The 15991-nt window shown below is 38.9% G+C and overlaps 1 protein-coding gene across 1 annotated transcript in view; it reads right to left on the bottom strand.

The window, feature by feature from the left end:
- Positions 1-15991, bottom strand: part of LOC137437857 (plasminogen) — an 82837-nt gene that overhangs the window by 44354 nt on the left and 22492 nt on the right. The window contains exon 3 of the mRNA XM_068132533.2: positions 831-937. Coding sequence (XP_067988634.2) covers positions 831-937 — 107 coding nt within the window. The remainder of the gene's footprint in view (positions 1-830; positions 938-15991) is intronic.

Here is a 15991-nt window from a genome sequence, read left to right as displayed (position 1 = left end):
TTAAATCACACCACAATGTAACCCATAGACAGTATGAAAATTGCAATCGACTTCTGAGAGTGTTGTCACGGTTAGGCGTGAAGAAGAAGATTGCGAGTTTTCATTGCTAAATTTCCTACTTTATCAATTGCAAATCGGAAAAAGACATCTATTTTGTCGGGTATCAAGGGGGGATAGATTTGTGTCGAGATGGTCTGGGTGTTTAGGTTCACCTTTAAGGATATTTCCAAAAAGCCATAACGACCCAGACGTTCCCAAGCTCAATGACTCTGCCCATACACTAGACAAGACCAGGCTTAGTCACCAGCCTGGAACCACTGCCCGCTTCCATGCTACCAGACCATTGAACACACCAATGCCACAGACATCCAGGTCTGAAACTAAAGAGTGCATCTATCATGAAACACCATGCTATGGACTACTAGACTGCACAGCTTTCACCAAAAGACCAATATAGGGGAGGACAGTCTTCTGCAAGAAAAGGGTCTTTGATTTCAGTGCACCAAAAGACACCTTGCTTGACAGTGTGGCACACAGGCATTAGTTTTACCTTTAGTTACCTGGCATTGCTGTCTGCTTCCTTCCCCTCCCTGCCCACGTATCTAATACCACCCCAAAATCCTTTTCCTAATTGTCACGTGCTCCAAGATTACTCCTTACATTATGTAGTCATTATTCTTACCCACTCCCAGGACCTTACCTTTTGTAATGTTAAACTTCAAAAAATGAATTGCAGATCATTGGTGTATTCTTTGGTGGTGTCAATCAAATGCTGGAATCACAACAAAATGGGTGTGCTGTTGAGTAATGAAGTGGTAAAATTCGCTCACCAAACTTTTCGTAGAGGGTAGTTCCTTTTCTGGGAAGAATTGGTACAGAGAGAGAGTTCTCAGCAAGCACGAAGCAGTCTCTTGTAAGGTGACTATAGTAGAAAGATCTGTGGAATGTATCATTTAAAAAAAAAGTATTTTTTAACTTAAACTCTTTCAGGACCCACCAGTAAAAAAAAAAAAAAATTCTAAAGTATTTCGTCATCATTATTCAAAAGCCATCTAATAGCTTGGCTCATGCTTTTACATTTCAAGAACTGCATTGTCCTTACTGTAATGTCATTCATTCTGTGCTGAATTTCGGTTGTAGTTGCAAATAACATATAATTGATGTTAATAACGATTATAAATACTTTTAGGGGGATATTCCGTTAGTATTGTCGCGTCAGCGGGTCCCGTTAATGCAGACCCTTTGAGGCGGAGGTGTAATTCCTCCTTGAATGGCCAAACGATCTTGACAAATCACTGCACTTTGCTTATTTATTTTCTATCCACGCTTACATGAAAAATAAAAAATTACATCACAATAACCCGAAAAGATTTACTTTTTTCGAAACACCTTCTGAAATTTTTTTATTTAAAGTATGCTAAATTATCACATAATCAAAACTAATACATTACAAAACATCCTCATATACTCTTCTTTCAAATGGTGTAATCAGAATTAAAATCGGCCAAACAAAAACAAAGATATTAATGTTTGAATTGACAAGAGTGATTACCCCGCATACGCAAAGCAAAACGCAGCGTTCATGTCCGTCCATCTGTCTTATCAGTTTATGATTGTGGAGCAACTTATTAGGGTAACAATAGCCTTTCAGGGTGTGGTACCCTATTGTTTATGTTCAGATTTTTTTTCTTCTTCCTCCGTGATTTTCTGGTTTATTCCCTTTAAAATTCATTTTCTCTGCAACCGTTGGTCCGATTGACATGAAATTTTCAACAAAGGAGTGGCTCCACCAGTATAATATTAATGCTAATTATGACGTCATATGTCACGTGGTATTGGCGTCATCTTGGAAAAACCGAAAAACGTTGCCCCTCTATGTCTTCGAAACCGCTCAATGGAAAACATTGCGTCATGGCTCATTGTAAAGTACTCTCCATGGGGAACATGTATTAGTGATAATGTAATCGGTGCTTCCATTATGACATCATAATTCGACAAGTACAACATATGATCCCATGAATATGAAATTTTTGAGCATGATCTAAGGATAAATCGGTAAAAAAAGAAGACTATGACGTCATCGGTCACGTGGTTCGACCGCCATATTTTTCCTCCGAATATCACAAAAAACCCTTCTCCTCCAAAACGGCTGAACAGATTGAGGCCAAACTTTACAAGCATGATTGCATATCCATGACGAAACAATAAGCCCATGGCCATGTCATCATAGTGTCACATGGTTTGGGAGCGATGATTTTTTTCAATAATCAATCAATGGCATCCATTCATCTACGTAAGATGGTGGATATGCAGCACTTCTTGGTGAGGTCAGTTATGTGTTACACTTCCGTTGGTGACTGTACAAGACAATTTGGGTGCGACAGGGTCCACCACAGTAGTCCATGGGCCCGGACCCGAAATTTCACTAATTGGTACCACCCGAGGTGGCAAGTTCTAGTAATGATTTTTGGAAAGGTGCATGTATGTGGGATACATGCTGATGTGATAGCAATTCTGGACTGGTAGCTTAGTGGTAGTTATCAGCTATTTTATACCCGCACCCGGTGAAAGGCGTTCGACGGTTCGGATTGATTTAGTCCATGTGTGAAATTTTGGGTACGGGCCCATGGACTAATTGGGCATATTAATCAGAAAGTACTGAGACAACGTAGATCCCAAAATTATCGCTTTATGTCTTATTTTAAACATACAATCTTCACATAGTGTAATTTTGGAATACAACAGCTACTATAATACACGTACGTGATTGTTATGGAAATTGTCACATAAACATGTCACAACATGAAAAGGTCACAACACATATTAATCAAACGGTTTTCTGAATCAAGGGAAAGAAAGTCCAGAGGCTGTACTGAGCTCATCTGCTGAGCCCATCTCAAGTACATGTATGCCACAATAGCTATAAACAGTACTAGTACTCAAATGTTATACAAAATGGTTGGAAATCACATACTAACAGAACTAACAGACTGTAGGCTATGTACCCGGTATGGTCAGGTAGTGCTTCACATAAAGATGAAATGACACAACACATTATCAAAATGTCTACATGTCTACATGTATTCTGAGGGTGTTTCCAGGGAAAGCACGTCCTGTGCTCTTCAGAATAATACTGAGTATGTCAATGTACCAAACTAGCGATATCATAGTCAGTCATCGAACTGCTCGTCTTCATCGGAGTCTCCGAGTTCGAAGGATTCTTCATCTTCCTGTTGTTTCTGGTTACTGCAGGTTTGTAGCTTGCACATGTCTGTGCATGACAGTCCATTGGTCAGGCATGTGCATTTTGGCAATTTGCAGGAACGCACACACTTGCAAGCTAAGAGTTCCAAGACCACATCTGGTGCTGGTGGTGAACGCATCCAGTGGATGGCGAGCTTGCCATCTTCATCCACTGTCCATCCATGCTCGGTAGGGTTTGGCACCGCTGGGCGAGCCTGCAGACAGCACTTCCATATTGCTGCCTGGTAGTTGGCTCGTAGGACGTGCATGAAGAGACAGTCTCTACATGGTGGCAACTGGCTGGACTCGACTCCTCCCCTCTTTGCGCAGAAGAGCTGGTAGCGCAGTTCGTTGACCTCACCAGTCCTAGCAGCTGCACTATACATGCGACAGATGAACTGCTGTACCTTCTCAAATAGTTCTGGGTTGACATCCCATGACTGACCAAGCTGTCTAAACGTCTCCTGGTAGTTACTGTCGTTCCTCACCAGCTTCAGTGCTATCAGCTTCCCACGGCCAGCGAATGCGCTCACAGTGTCACACCCTGTAAAGGCGTGTAGCCCAACCAGGCTGTCACACATGCTGTCTCCAATTGAGGTTGCCAGTTTGCTGATGTCGACAAACCGTGTGCGGTTCTGTGTGCCACATTTCTGGTAGAGGGGGCAGGGGATCTCCTTCTGGAAGGCTACACAGAGCACCATGACATCAGTGTCCTCAGCTGTGACTACGACTGCCTTTGAGCCAGCATTTGCAGCATGCAATGCATGCAGGAGCAGACGGGTATCCGCTTCTTCTTGTGTCGACTGCAGCTCTGACACTTCCACCCATTCATTTTCTGTTATCTTGTAGCATGTTTCCTCACAAGTCACATACAGTTCCTTGTCATGCAGCATCTCTTGGAACCTTGGGAGTTTCCACTGCTCCACCAGGAACTTGATGAGGCTGGTCTTGTTGCAGGCGCTACACAGGAACTTTCTCCATTGCTGGATGTTGTGCCCCCCTGCAAGGCTCTTGTACTGAAGGGCTGTGCTTGCACCACGGTTGAGCCTTTCAGCATCTTTGATCGAAGGCTGGCGGTAAACATCAAATACCACGTCAACCCTCTGACTCTGTCCACACTCATGCAGGACCCTAGACAAGGCCACCTCTGCTAGCTGTGCAAAGGTTTTGTTGTTTCCATTAATCTTTTGCACCAGACTCATCCCATCAATGATGCACGTCGAAGGTGTTGGGATAGTGTCTGCAGGAGATACATTCTTCTCAAGCTCCCTGGCAACTGCGGCCTTGTTCGTCTTTCGTAGGGATCCATCAGCATTTGCCAGTGCCCACGGTAACGGACCTAGTGGGTGGGCCAGGACATCCTTCATGTTCACCTTTCTGCTCTCAGCGACAAGGATCATATGGCTGAACAGTTTTCGATCTGCCTTCAGAACAACATCTTGTGCTTTCTTTCCACGGGATGTCTTTGTGGTGACATTGGCGAATGTCTTCAGGCTTTGCTTGGACATCTTGTCGTGGAATTTGACAGATGGTTGATCCTCATCTAACCTTGTCTTCTTGAATGTCTGGTACGCTTCTTCTCCTATTTCAAGCGCCTTCAGAAGGTCCCTGGCCACGTCGGGTGGAGCCATGGTGCCAGTGGACAGACCAATCAGGTCAGTGTTGTCAGGGAACATTGGATTCAGCCAGTTGTTTTCCATGAGATCTATGAGGGACTTGACAGCAGTTTCGTCTTTCCTGATCCTTGGAGCATGTATATCTGGATGAGACAGTTTGGAACTGCCCTGACCTATCATGTCCCTCAGTGCTCTCAGATACATGGTCCTGTACTCAGCTGTCAGGTAGTACTTGCTCACAGCCCCTGGTTTTAAGCTGAACCCCTTTGTCCCTCCTGCCGTCTGGGTGTCTTTGTTAACTGTCTCTTCGGTCGTTTGGTCGACAGGGATTCTTCCGAAGGGGTTGTTGGGACCGAGTTGAACTGAGAATCCCCCTCGCATGAACTCAGCATACACGTCTGGGTGTGTGGTGGGCAGCTGGGACATCTGGGCATAGTAGTATGGGAGGTAGCGTGCATAATTCAGCCTGTCATATGCGAAGCACCATGGGATCATTGCACGAATTGATGCCAGGTGTAGCACCCAGTCTCCCTCTCTTGATGCTCGAATGAGACCCAGCAAGATCTCGACAATGTCCAGATACGACATCCAGAATGCTGAGAGGCTGCCGTTTCCACCTCTGAGGAACTCGAGGTATATTCCAAACAGTTCCATGATGCGTGCGCATGAGCGGTCACCGAGGACCTGCTTCAGGGATGCCTGTGAGATATCTTTGCAGAGGCTGTCAATGATCCTCAGTGTCTCATCCATGTGGACCACATCGTTGGCGTGAGTGGCTTCCAGCCACGAGAGGAAACCCTTCCAGGCCAGTCGAGTGAGTGCCTCATAGACATTCTTGTGTAGGTGGACTGCCCTGTTGTACTTGCGGCCATCCATGACACCATTAATGGAACCTTCTGCGATCACACCAGACTCGATGCAGAGATCTCGCAATCCAGCATCTTGAAATCGCTTCCCTATTATTCCCATCAGTGTGCAGATGGTGTGGAATACTCCGAGCCTGGTGATGATGGTGTTTTGGAACTTGTCAGGGTGTTTCCATATAATCTCCACAGCCTTTGCATAAAGTGCCTGGTCAAAGACACAGACAATCTTTGTCAGGTCCAAGGAGTGCATGATGTTCAGTGACTGGTTTAGCACTTCATTGACAGTCGACATTTGTGTCGCTGGAGCATTAATGGTAGGCAGGTAGCCTACATTGTCTGGAATGACTGTCACGTCATCTCGAGTCCGGATGTTGAAGCCTGTCCAGCTGCTGATTGATTGCTCTTCTTGTTGCGACATGCGTGCCATGACCCAGACAAGATTCTTCTCTTTGGCGAGCTGAGTCTCAGCTGCAGTGTCAGCATCTGCACTTTTGCTCTGTGGTGGTCCCACTCGTTGTCCAGCGTTGTATGCTGGTAGCATTGGTGGTGGTGCATCAATACTTCTCTGCTTTGTTTTTCCTACAGTCAGCATGGTTCTGGTGGACACTGGGGTGATTGGCTTTGCTTGTACGGCAATCCCATTCACTCTGTGAGATGTTCCTTCTCCACTGGTGGTCTCTTCCAGACGGTCGATATTATCCCAGGCTAAGGTTGTGAATATGCCAGGATGGATGTTACCTGGGAGGGCAACATCACTCCCTGATAGCGAGAGCTTTTGGAGACACAGAGCAGTGTCGATCTCTTCCATCTGAGAATAGGACATACTATGGCCGAGTCGGTTGAGGATGTGTATCAACTCTACATTCCCGGTCAGTGACTTGATAGCGAATGGCAGAACGATGTGCTTCGGGGGCTTTATCAGTCCACGTGTTACAGCATATACCATGTCATAGCCGAGTGAACACAGAAGCCGCTGGACTCTTTGAGATGCATGATCAGGGTCATTGGAACCTGTAAGTAGATAGCACAGGAAGACCATGACCGACTCTGGAATGGTAGTGTCCTCTGCTTCTGGTTTGACTTCCGGTGGCCAGGCTTGAGGGGCATCTTGGTTCTTGATGTCGGCTCTCATTTTCAGGGCTGCTTTGGAGACCACATCTTCAGCATGGAGGCCTTTCTGAGTATGCAGCTCTGCTTGTAGCGATTGGTATTGTTTGGCAAGTTCGTACAGGTTGTCTGGAAACAGGAGGAGTTTCCCTTTTCCCTCAGAGAAGATGTGCAGGGAGTCTGCAAACTCGCTTTCCAGTTTCCGTCGTATGTGTTTCTTGGTTGATTCCCTTACATGGGCAATACCAAGAGAGTTCATTGAAGCCACCAGTCTAGAAGAGAGATCAGTCATTGTCATCACTTGAGGATTGCCAAAAAGCTCCCTTCTGATGAACAGGAACAGCTCATTGTAGGCCTGATCCACAGCAGCGCCATACTGAGCTTCAGCATCATCATCTTGGCTTGCATCCTGTCCACTGCGAACCTCTCTTTTGGTATAGAACCGATAGCACGACCTATGATAGTGACCTTCTGCAGCTACCAGGTCTCTGCTGACTATGGCAAGGATTCTGCTGTCCATTTTCTCCATGGCTACATTCCTGATTGTGGCGTCAGCTCGCAGTTCTCGACATTGTATGAGGATTTCTCTCGTCTTCTGTCCTTTAGCATACTTGGTGTCTTTCTGGCAGAAAATGCACTCTGCCTCATAAGTCCTTGATGTGCTTGCACATTGTCTAGCTGCTCTCTGTGATCCTGTGTCTTGAGCAGGTTCACTGGCACTGGCACATTTGAGGATGCCATCAAGATGTCTTTTCATGGTGAAGAGACTGCGACATTTTCTGTGGTACTGGATTGTTGGAATCTGTCCATCAGGAAGGTTCGTAGCTAGTTTCAAAATTGCTGCATGTTTTCTGATCTGGGCTGCCCTCAGCAATGTTCTCCATGAGTCAATGTCTTGTAGTGAAACCAGCTTGTCTGTATTGTCATTGGAACAGTGGATGATGCACTCCACTCGTGGCCGCTTTAGTGGCAGGCTGCTTGCTCCGTCAGAGGCCATGTTCAGTCAGTTTTCACTTGCAACATAGAATTATCAATCCACATTACTATGTTGCACAAATTAGTAGTCTGCCAGTCCTTAATTATATTTAATTACACTTAATTAGACTGGTGAAACCAGTGGACTGATATCTGAAAGCAAATCAAGCATTCATGACTGGACTAATTCTAACCTGCAGGCTGCAAATGTATATCACCACTGATGAGGGGAAATCAGCACTTTACATATCTGTCATATATTTTCTGCTTAACTAAATAGACATAATTATTGCAGAGCCTCTTGTTCTTGCCTCACCTACCAGGAAGTATCCACCAGTGGCCAAGTATACGGAATACGGAAGAAAACTGGACACTGCCAGCATCCAACATATATTTTGTTCTTAACTAAGACACTAAAACTGAAGAAAAAGTTAGTTTCCACACATGAATAAATACAAGAATATGTATTATATAGTACTAGGGCATGCCCGTACTATATATAAGCTAGGACGTGCCCGTACGTGGGTGCCCGTTCCTTGCAAAAAAAAAAAAACTGCAAAAAAAAAAAAAACTGCAAAAAAAAAACAATGGTTTGGTCCATTCGCAACGACCACAGAACCCCCCCCCCTCTATTTACATGAATGGTTTGGTCCATTCGCAAAGCCAAAGCGAACGACCACAGAACCCCCCCCCCCCCTCTATTTACATGAATGGTTTGGTCCATTCGCAAAGCCAAAGCGAACGACCACAGAACCCCCCCCCCCCCTCTATTTACATGAATGGTTTGGTCCATTCGCAACGGCAAAGCGAACGGCGAACGGCTAAATCGCCATAGCTCGGTAAGTACTTGTCCGATTAATTTCAAACCTTGAAAAGGCACATCCTCGGGTCCCCAGCAATATACCTGGCAAGTTTCAAGTATATCGGACCGGTAGTTGTCGAGAAACAGCGGTCACAGACAAACGTACAGACGTACAGACGTACAAACGTACAAACGTACAGAGATTACTGGAATTATAGATAGATAACATACATGTCTTTATTACAAACATCCATTTGCTAAGATATTTAAGCATGTTACATTGTCTATTCAGCTAAAAAAATGATTTGGAAGATGATACTAGTAACAACAGCGCGGAGTTGCGGTATCGCGATTAATGCAAAAACAGCTTTCCTGCAAGAAAAATGAAAAAGCTACCCATTTGGAATTGCTATCACATATTATTTTACTTATATGGGTGTAACAAATAAATTGGCACCATGGAACTTTTGCCACCTCGGGTGGTACCGATATCTGGTCTGGCCCATGGACTACAGGGGCTACATCTGAAGTAGTTCGTGAGGTTGGCGTTTCCTGTTGTTGTGGGATGATGTTGTTTGCGGTGACAGTGTTTGTTGTGCAGCTGCTCCAACCACTGGTCACTGCTACCACACCTCACTATTACCAAAGTAAGGATGAAGTGTCCTCTCCATTTGATTTTGGCTTTGTACTGGTGTGTGTGTGTGTGTGTGTGTGTATTGAATTGTACGTGTATGTAAGTAGTGTAATAATGTTGCTTCTGGGACACCTCCGTTTAACATGGGAAATCCCTATCTAATGTCATTTACCCCCTTGTCTTTTTCAAAAATCATAAACACCTCTATTTCTCCCACCCTCATCTTTATGAACCTTTTGTCTGTAGTACCTATCCTTAATGTTGTTCATTAGACCACTCAAACACTACAAATATTTGTTTTCTCTTATAGACCTATCATCCTTCTTCTACATATCATCTGGCAGATTAATCTTTGACCCACTCAAACATTGACCCATTCACTTCCATATTAATTCTTTCCCTCCCTCATTGCCCCTAAACACCTATATTTCTCTCACCCTGTTCTTTACGAACCTTCTAACCTTTTGACATGTTATCCTTATTCATTAGACCACTTAAACACCTGTGATCCTTCTGACCTCATGGACCTTTTAACCTTTTACTCTTAATATCATCTGGTGAATATAACCCACTCAAACAACGACCCTACAAATATTTGTTTATGCGTGGGAAATAATTTAATTCTCCTACAACTCTCTTCACCATCTAATATATTAACAAAAAATATGTTTGAGTTTGGTTCTTTATTAAGATATTTTAACTGAGCTAAGATAAAATGGTAAACCTCCCTCAATGTTCTTGCTTGAGCGCCTCCAGTGCCACATACCATTTTTAAATTAAAGTATATATTTTCCTGACAACCATCAAAGTTTTCCGTCCACTCAAAAATATTTCCATCTTTTTTACCCAATTCACCGGTATTTAAATTAATTCTCTTATTTGTTTTGTGAACTTTTTTACCAGTTGCCTTTTCAATTATACCTATTTGATATTTTTCACATTCATTATGTTTTCCATTTATATACCAAGGTTGATTACACCTCCACTCTTTAGTCTGGTTGATACTTGGTTCTATCATTTATATAATAGTAAAAAAGGCGGCGGTAGCCCGTTAAAATCCCCAACCCCCCCCCTTTTTAACTTATCACTTATATATATCTTATCACTTATATATATATCTTATCACTTATATACTTATATAACCATAAGGGAGACTATCAATTCCATTTTCTAAAATAAACCTCTTATCATCAAAAGCCCCCAATGCTTTCTTATTTATCTCTTCTGAATATAATTGATGTTTATAACTTCTTATTCCATTAATCTTTCTAAACTCTTCTTTCTTTGTTGTTAAACAGTTATAATAATCCTTAAAGTTTATTGTTTCTTTAATAACATTTTTCTTTACACCTTTTAACTTCTTATCAGTCTTTTCAACGTTATTCACAATGTATTTATAAGCATAAGCCTTTGACCTCAATCCCACAAATTCACTCATAACATTTCCTCCTAATTCATCCTTGAACTTTCCAATCACCTTTTTATTTTTAGAAGAGAACAACTCACTCTCTGGACTGTAATTACTCGTGTCATAGATATTAATGTCTCTTTTCATGTCTGAATAAACATCGTTGGTATTAATTTTCAAAATAAAACTATCTGTATCCATATAAAGTAGATTAACATCATTTTGATATTTCTTCCTCAAGTTATTATAAAAGTAATCATACATTAATGACTTTGATAAATCAAGAATTGTTGTTCCAATATAAATAGGTTTGTTCATTTCAATACTCTCTTTAATCAAATGGATCGCACAAAAGTTCTCAGTAAAGACCTCAGCTCGAGTAAAACTCGGTCTATTAATTAATTTTGATGCTTGTTCCCAAGATGTTGATAGTCTGATATTTTGTCTTTTCCTCACATTCTCCATAGTCTTACCAAAGACCGCATTATTCATCAATTTATAAAAGTCTTTCTCAAAATCTGTTTTTGACTCTGTTCTTCTTTGTGTATTAAAATCAATGTACCCCTTTAACCAATGACTTTGATTGAACTTTAGAACCCTATGGATCTTCTCTACTCTTAGACCTTTTGATAAATATTGTCGCAAATTTCTTTGGTGTAGAACATAATTTTTCTTGTTATATAATGTAGTAAGTAATTTTTCTGTTGATTCACCTATATCAAACGATCGTTGATAATCACTCAACCATTCTTTCTTTGGACTTGCTTTCTCACAAGCAAATGGGAGATCTTTGTGTAGGTTATGGAGTTCCTCTGGATATTTTAAATCAATTTCAAAATAATAACCAACTTTTTCTTCATCCAATTCTTTTTGTGTAGAGATACATACATCTTGTAAAACGTTTTTGTAGTCTTTTTCCTTTACCCATCTAAGTTTTCCATAAGGAAGAGCCTGAGACATTGCCCAGCCATACAGGTTGTTCGCGTCATAGTACATCAAGTAAGAACTCTCTTTCGTTGGATCATAATTTGGAAGATATTTGTTATTTGCTTTTGCGTATCTACTCGAGCAGACTTGTGAAATTCCACCTCTTTTTGCCTTTTCAATCATCAAAAGCATATCAACATCGGTTATCAAATCCAAATCTTGTTTTGTCATTTTCAACATCGCACTCCAGGCCAATCCAGGTGCTGTGTAGTAGTGAGCAGGATCCAATCCATATCCAGTGCGACAAACAGATCTAAAGGCTTCAAATACATCGGCCAATAAAAGCACATCAGTTTTGAGATACAAATCGTGATACTCGCCAAGATTCTTGATGTTATATTTTTCCCAAACATTTTGTGCGTGTACATAATCTTTATCAGATATATGACTATTATTTAATTTGTTATAGAAATTTTCTTTTGAAGGAAGTTGTGTTTCATTGAATCTCTCAAATGAGTCCATATAGTCATAGGGGTAAATTCCCTTTTGTGTTAGAAAATCTTTATCTAAAAAATACTCTGAAAGACATGGAAACTCTTTTAGATTTTGAACCAAGTTAACCAATGGACTTGCCATGAATTTAAATGTATCAAGAAATCTGATATGAGTAATAGGAGATGTGTGAATTGTTTTTGTGAATGAAATGTATTTCTGATCCGTGTTTGGAATTGCTGAGATACTTCCAGAAGTCTTTGAGAGTTCCTTGATAAATAGATGTGTATCATAATGAGCGTTGTTATGAAGAAAGACAGGAATGAAAGAGGGGAGTTGATAATTAATATTACAACTTTGATGAGCCGGACCTCTATATTTACCAGTGAGATGACAATGGTCTCTAACCTTTCGACCTTTACCAATTTTCTCCTCACAAATATGACAGACATTGTTTTTTATAAATTCCCTTTTTTCTTTACTTGTTAAGGACATTGGTTTATTGGTTTCTCTCATTATCTTGGTTAATCGAACACAGTCTTTTTCTAGTCGTTTCACAAACTCCTCTGGGGTATTTGAGCCTCTATACATCTCTAACTTGTTATATTTATCACCAACGGATGATTTGATATAATAACAAAAACCACAAGGAGTATGTTTTTGATATTTATTTGTGTATGATTCTTTTGGATCTTGAGAAGCAGTATCAATTTTTTCTAAAATACTTTCAAAATCAGCATATATAACAAATGGATGTTTGATCTTTTTATTTTCATCTTTGAATGTGATCTTTGAGCCTTCTTTAGGCATATTGATTACCGTTGATTTATGTTCGCCACAATAATTTGAATGTTTATCTAATCTTTCTTGTGAATTGAAGAAGTTAAGACAACGCAAACAAATATATATTTTATTTGTTCTCTTACAGACTTGTGGTTTTATTAATTTAGCAATATCTTTGATGTATGTATAATGTGAATTTTCGTCTGAATTAAAATATAGAAGATTAATATGAGTTTGTTTACAATTGTCAGAAAGCTTTAAAACCTGAATGTTGTTTGTTTCTGTTAGACCATAAACATTAACTGATAAATTATTCATCTTTTCAAATTTAGGAATATCATTTAAAGTCATCGGAAACTTTAGATCTTTCGTATTTAATGTATTCTCATATTTTTTATAATGAGATACTCTTTCATCATGAAAATGTGGAGGATGTAAGTGTGCTAAAATAGACCAGAGAAAACATTTATTGTCTTTATTTTTGATATTGATAACTGCTTTTCTATTTTTGATAACACTGGGTAAATCAATGTAAGAAGAAGCTTTTAGAGGATCTGATTTAAGAATATGAATGTCTATGTAAATAATTTTTCCTATATTGAATCCACTTCCTACGATTGAATTATCCACATCTTGCTCTTGTTTAATAAGTTCATCATAGACTCCTGATGTTTTAAAATCTTGATATGAAGATATAAAGTGTGGCTCAGTTCTCATGTATGGTGCATCTATAACTCCTTCATCCTTTGTCATTTCTAATTTTACTCCCATATAAAATTTAAGTGGTTTCATTTCCTTTAGTGTTTTTTCAATCAACGTTTGAACAGCAGGTTTAACTATTTCTACAGCATCAACTATAGACTCTGGTTCAGGAGGTTTGAAGTTAAAGACTCTTATTTTAATATGTCCTTTGAATGCTCCATCAGAGTTTTTAGTTGTGATAAAATTTGATAAATGTAGATTTGTTTTAAGATGTATTTTGAAGCCTTTCTTGAGGATATTTTTATTACATGTAGAACAGTGTTTTGTTTCAGGTGGAAGAGGGGAAAGTTTGTTTAAAATGTTGTATGTATGTTTTGCGGTGAGAATATGTTGTTTATAATATTTTACTTCCTTCTCGCAAGTATCACAATAAACCATATTTATAGCGTGAGAAAACGTGGTGTTTTATATATATCACTGTGCTTAAAATAAAACACTTTTGAGCTTTACAGCTCCGTTTTATATATATCGCTGTGCTTAAACTAAAACACTTTTTCACTCAGAATCATCTAAGTCATAACTATCACATGAATACTCAGAATCATACTCAGAGTCATCAATAAAGCGACTCTCATAACTATCATTTGAGCACAAACTATTAGTATCATAACTATCATCTGTGTTCAATGAAATACTATCATCACCATCGTCCAAGTTCAATGAAATACTATCATCACTATCGTCTGAGTTCAATGAAATAGTAAAATCTTCACTGCTGTATTGACTCATATTTAATTAGCAAGAAAAATATTCCCATCAATATCTATATACTTTCTTTCATTAACAGATTCAATCTCTACAATTTTTATATCAAAAGTTATCTTTAAATAATCTCTAACTATCATAGAACGAAATGACATTTCACCAGAAATATTAACATCATTCATTTTACTTAGATCTACACCCTTTGGATTATTAAAGAAAATACAAATGTCTCCTCTAGAATTATTAATGGTCTTATCATTCTTTTTCAAAGTATCGTGGTCAATCACTTTTTCAAGCTTTGAATAAATTGCCAGGAGTAGAGGAGAAACTTTTGTTAGATTTACTTTAATGGATGTCTTTCCAGGTATAGTTAGAGCTCTTCCTTTAAATGAAATAGAGGGGCTCATGTTATTTTCCATAACTGGTTTTACCCAAAAATTTCCATATTTATCTTTGTTCAATTTAACATCTTTGACATATTTTTCTATATCTTCCACCGAAGTAGAGATTGATTGAAATTTGTCTTTTGTGCTTTGAAACATTGTATTTATTAATGAATAAACTTGCGTTTAGTTTAAGTAAAAATTTACCACATAAATATGATAAGTTCTGAAGGATATTTAGAATTTCCAGACTCTCCATATGATAAATTAGAGAATTGTCCGGCTTGTGATAGAGTGGGGCTTAATGATGAGGATTCATATAAACAATGTATTTTCTGTGATTTAATTTTAATTAATGATAATAAGAAATATAAAAAAATATATAACTCTTTTAAATTAGAACCAAAAATGAATTACTTTACAAGATTAATAAGAGAGATGAATGTTAAGTATTGTGATGATAATACACCATTTCTTTCAAGGGAAGAGACTAATTGTATTGAGGAAATGTATAAGGGTTTAATGATATTTATTATTCAAAATAATTTTAATGGAAATGTTAATACAAGATACTATATAAATAAAATAATGGATTATTTTGAAATTAAACCCGAACTCAGGATAAAATATAGAGTTTCTCAAATAGCTCAAAAAAAGTTGGATAACTTGTTTTCCAAATATATAAATGAATGATTTTTTACCCGTTTGGGAAAATAAGATAAAATTTAATAACCATAAAAACATTCCAAATTCATTGAGATGTCTAATAGTTGGTTCAAGCGGATGTGGAAAAACCTGTTTACTTTTAAAGATGCTCCTTGGTTCTAATTTTTTAGATTATGATAATTTAATAATTTTTACAAAGTCAAGTTTTCAACCCGAGTATCAACTACTCTCACAGGGTTTTAATGCGGGTCTTAAAAAGGAAGACATTATCGGTTTATTTAAACTTCAAAACAAACTAAATGATTATAATATTGATGATATAATACAATTATTTTGTGATACACAGAAATCAAAATCGAAACCCATAACTTGTATTCTCAGTGATAATACGGATGATATACCTTCACCTCAAGATTTAGATAAATCAAAAAAGAACCTTGTCATCTTTGATGATTGTGTTAATGAGAGAAACCAAACAGTAATGGATAGCTACTATACAAGAGGGAGACATTCTTCTTGTAATTGTATATATCTTAGTCAATCATATTTTCAACTCCCTCGACGCTCAATAAGAAACAATGCCAATACTTTTATTTTATTTAAGTTAAATTCAATAGATGTA

Source organism: Myxine glutinosa, chromosome 12 (assembly GCF_964187855.1).
Source record: "Myxine glutinosa chromosome 12, kmMyxGlut1.1, whole genome shotgun sequence".
NCBI classification, from domain to species: domain Eukaryota; kingdom Metazoa; phylum Chordata; class Myxini; order Myxiniformes; family Myxinidae; genus Myxine; species Myxine glutinosa.
Note: the sequence above shows the minus strand (reverse complement) of the source record. Positions and strands in the feature narration are given on the sequence as shown.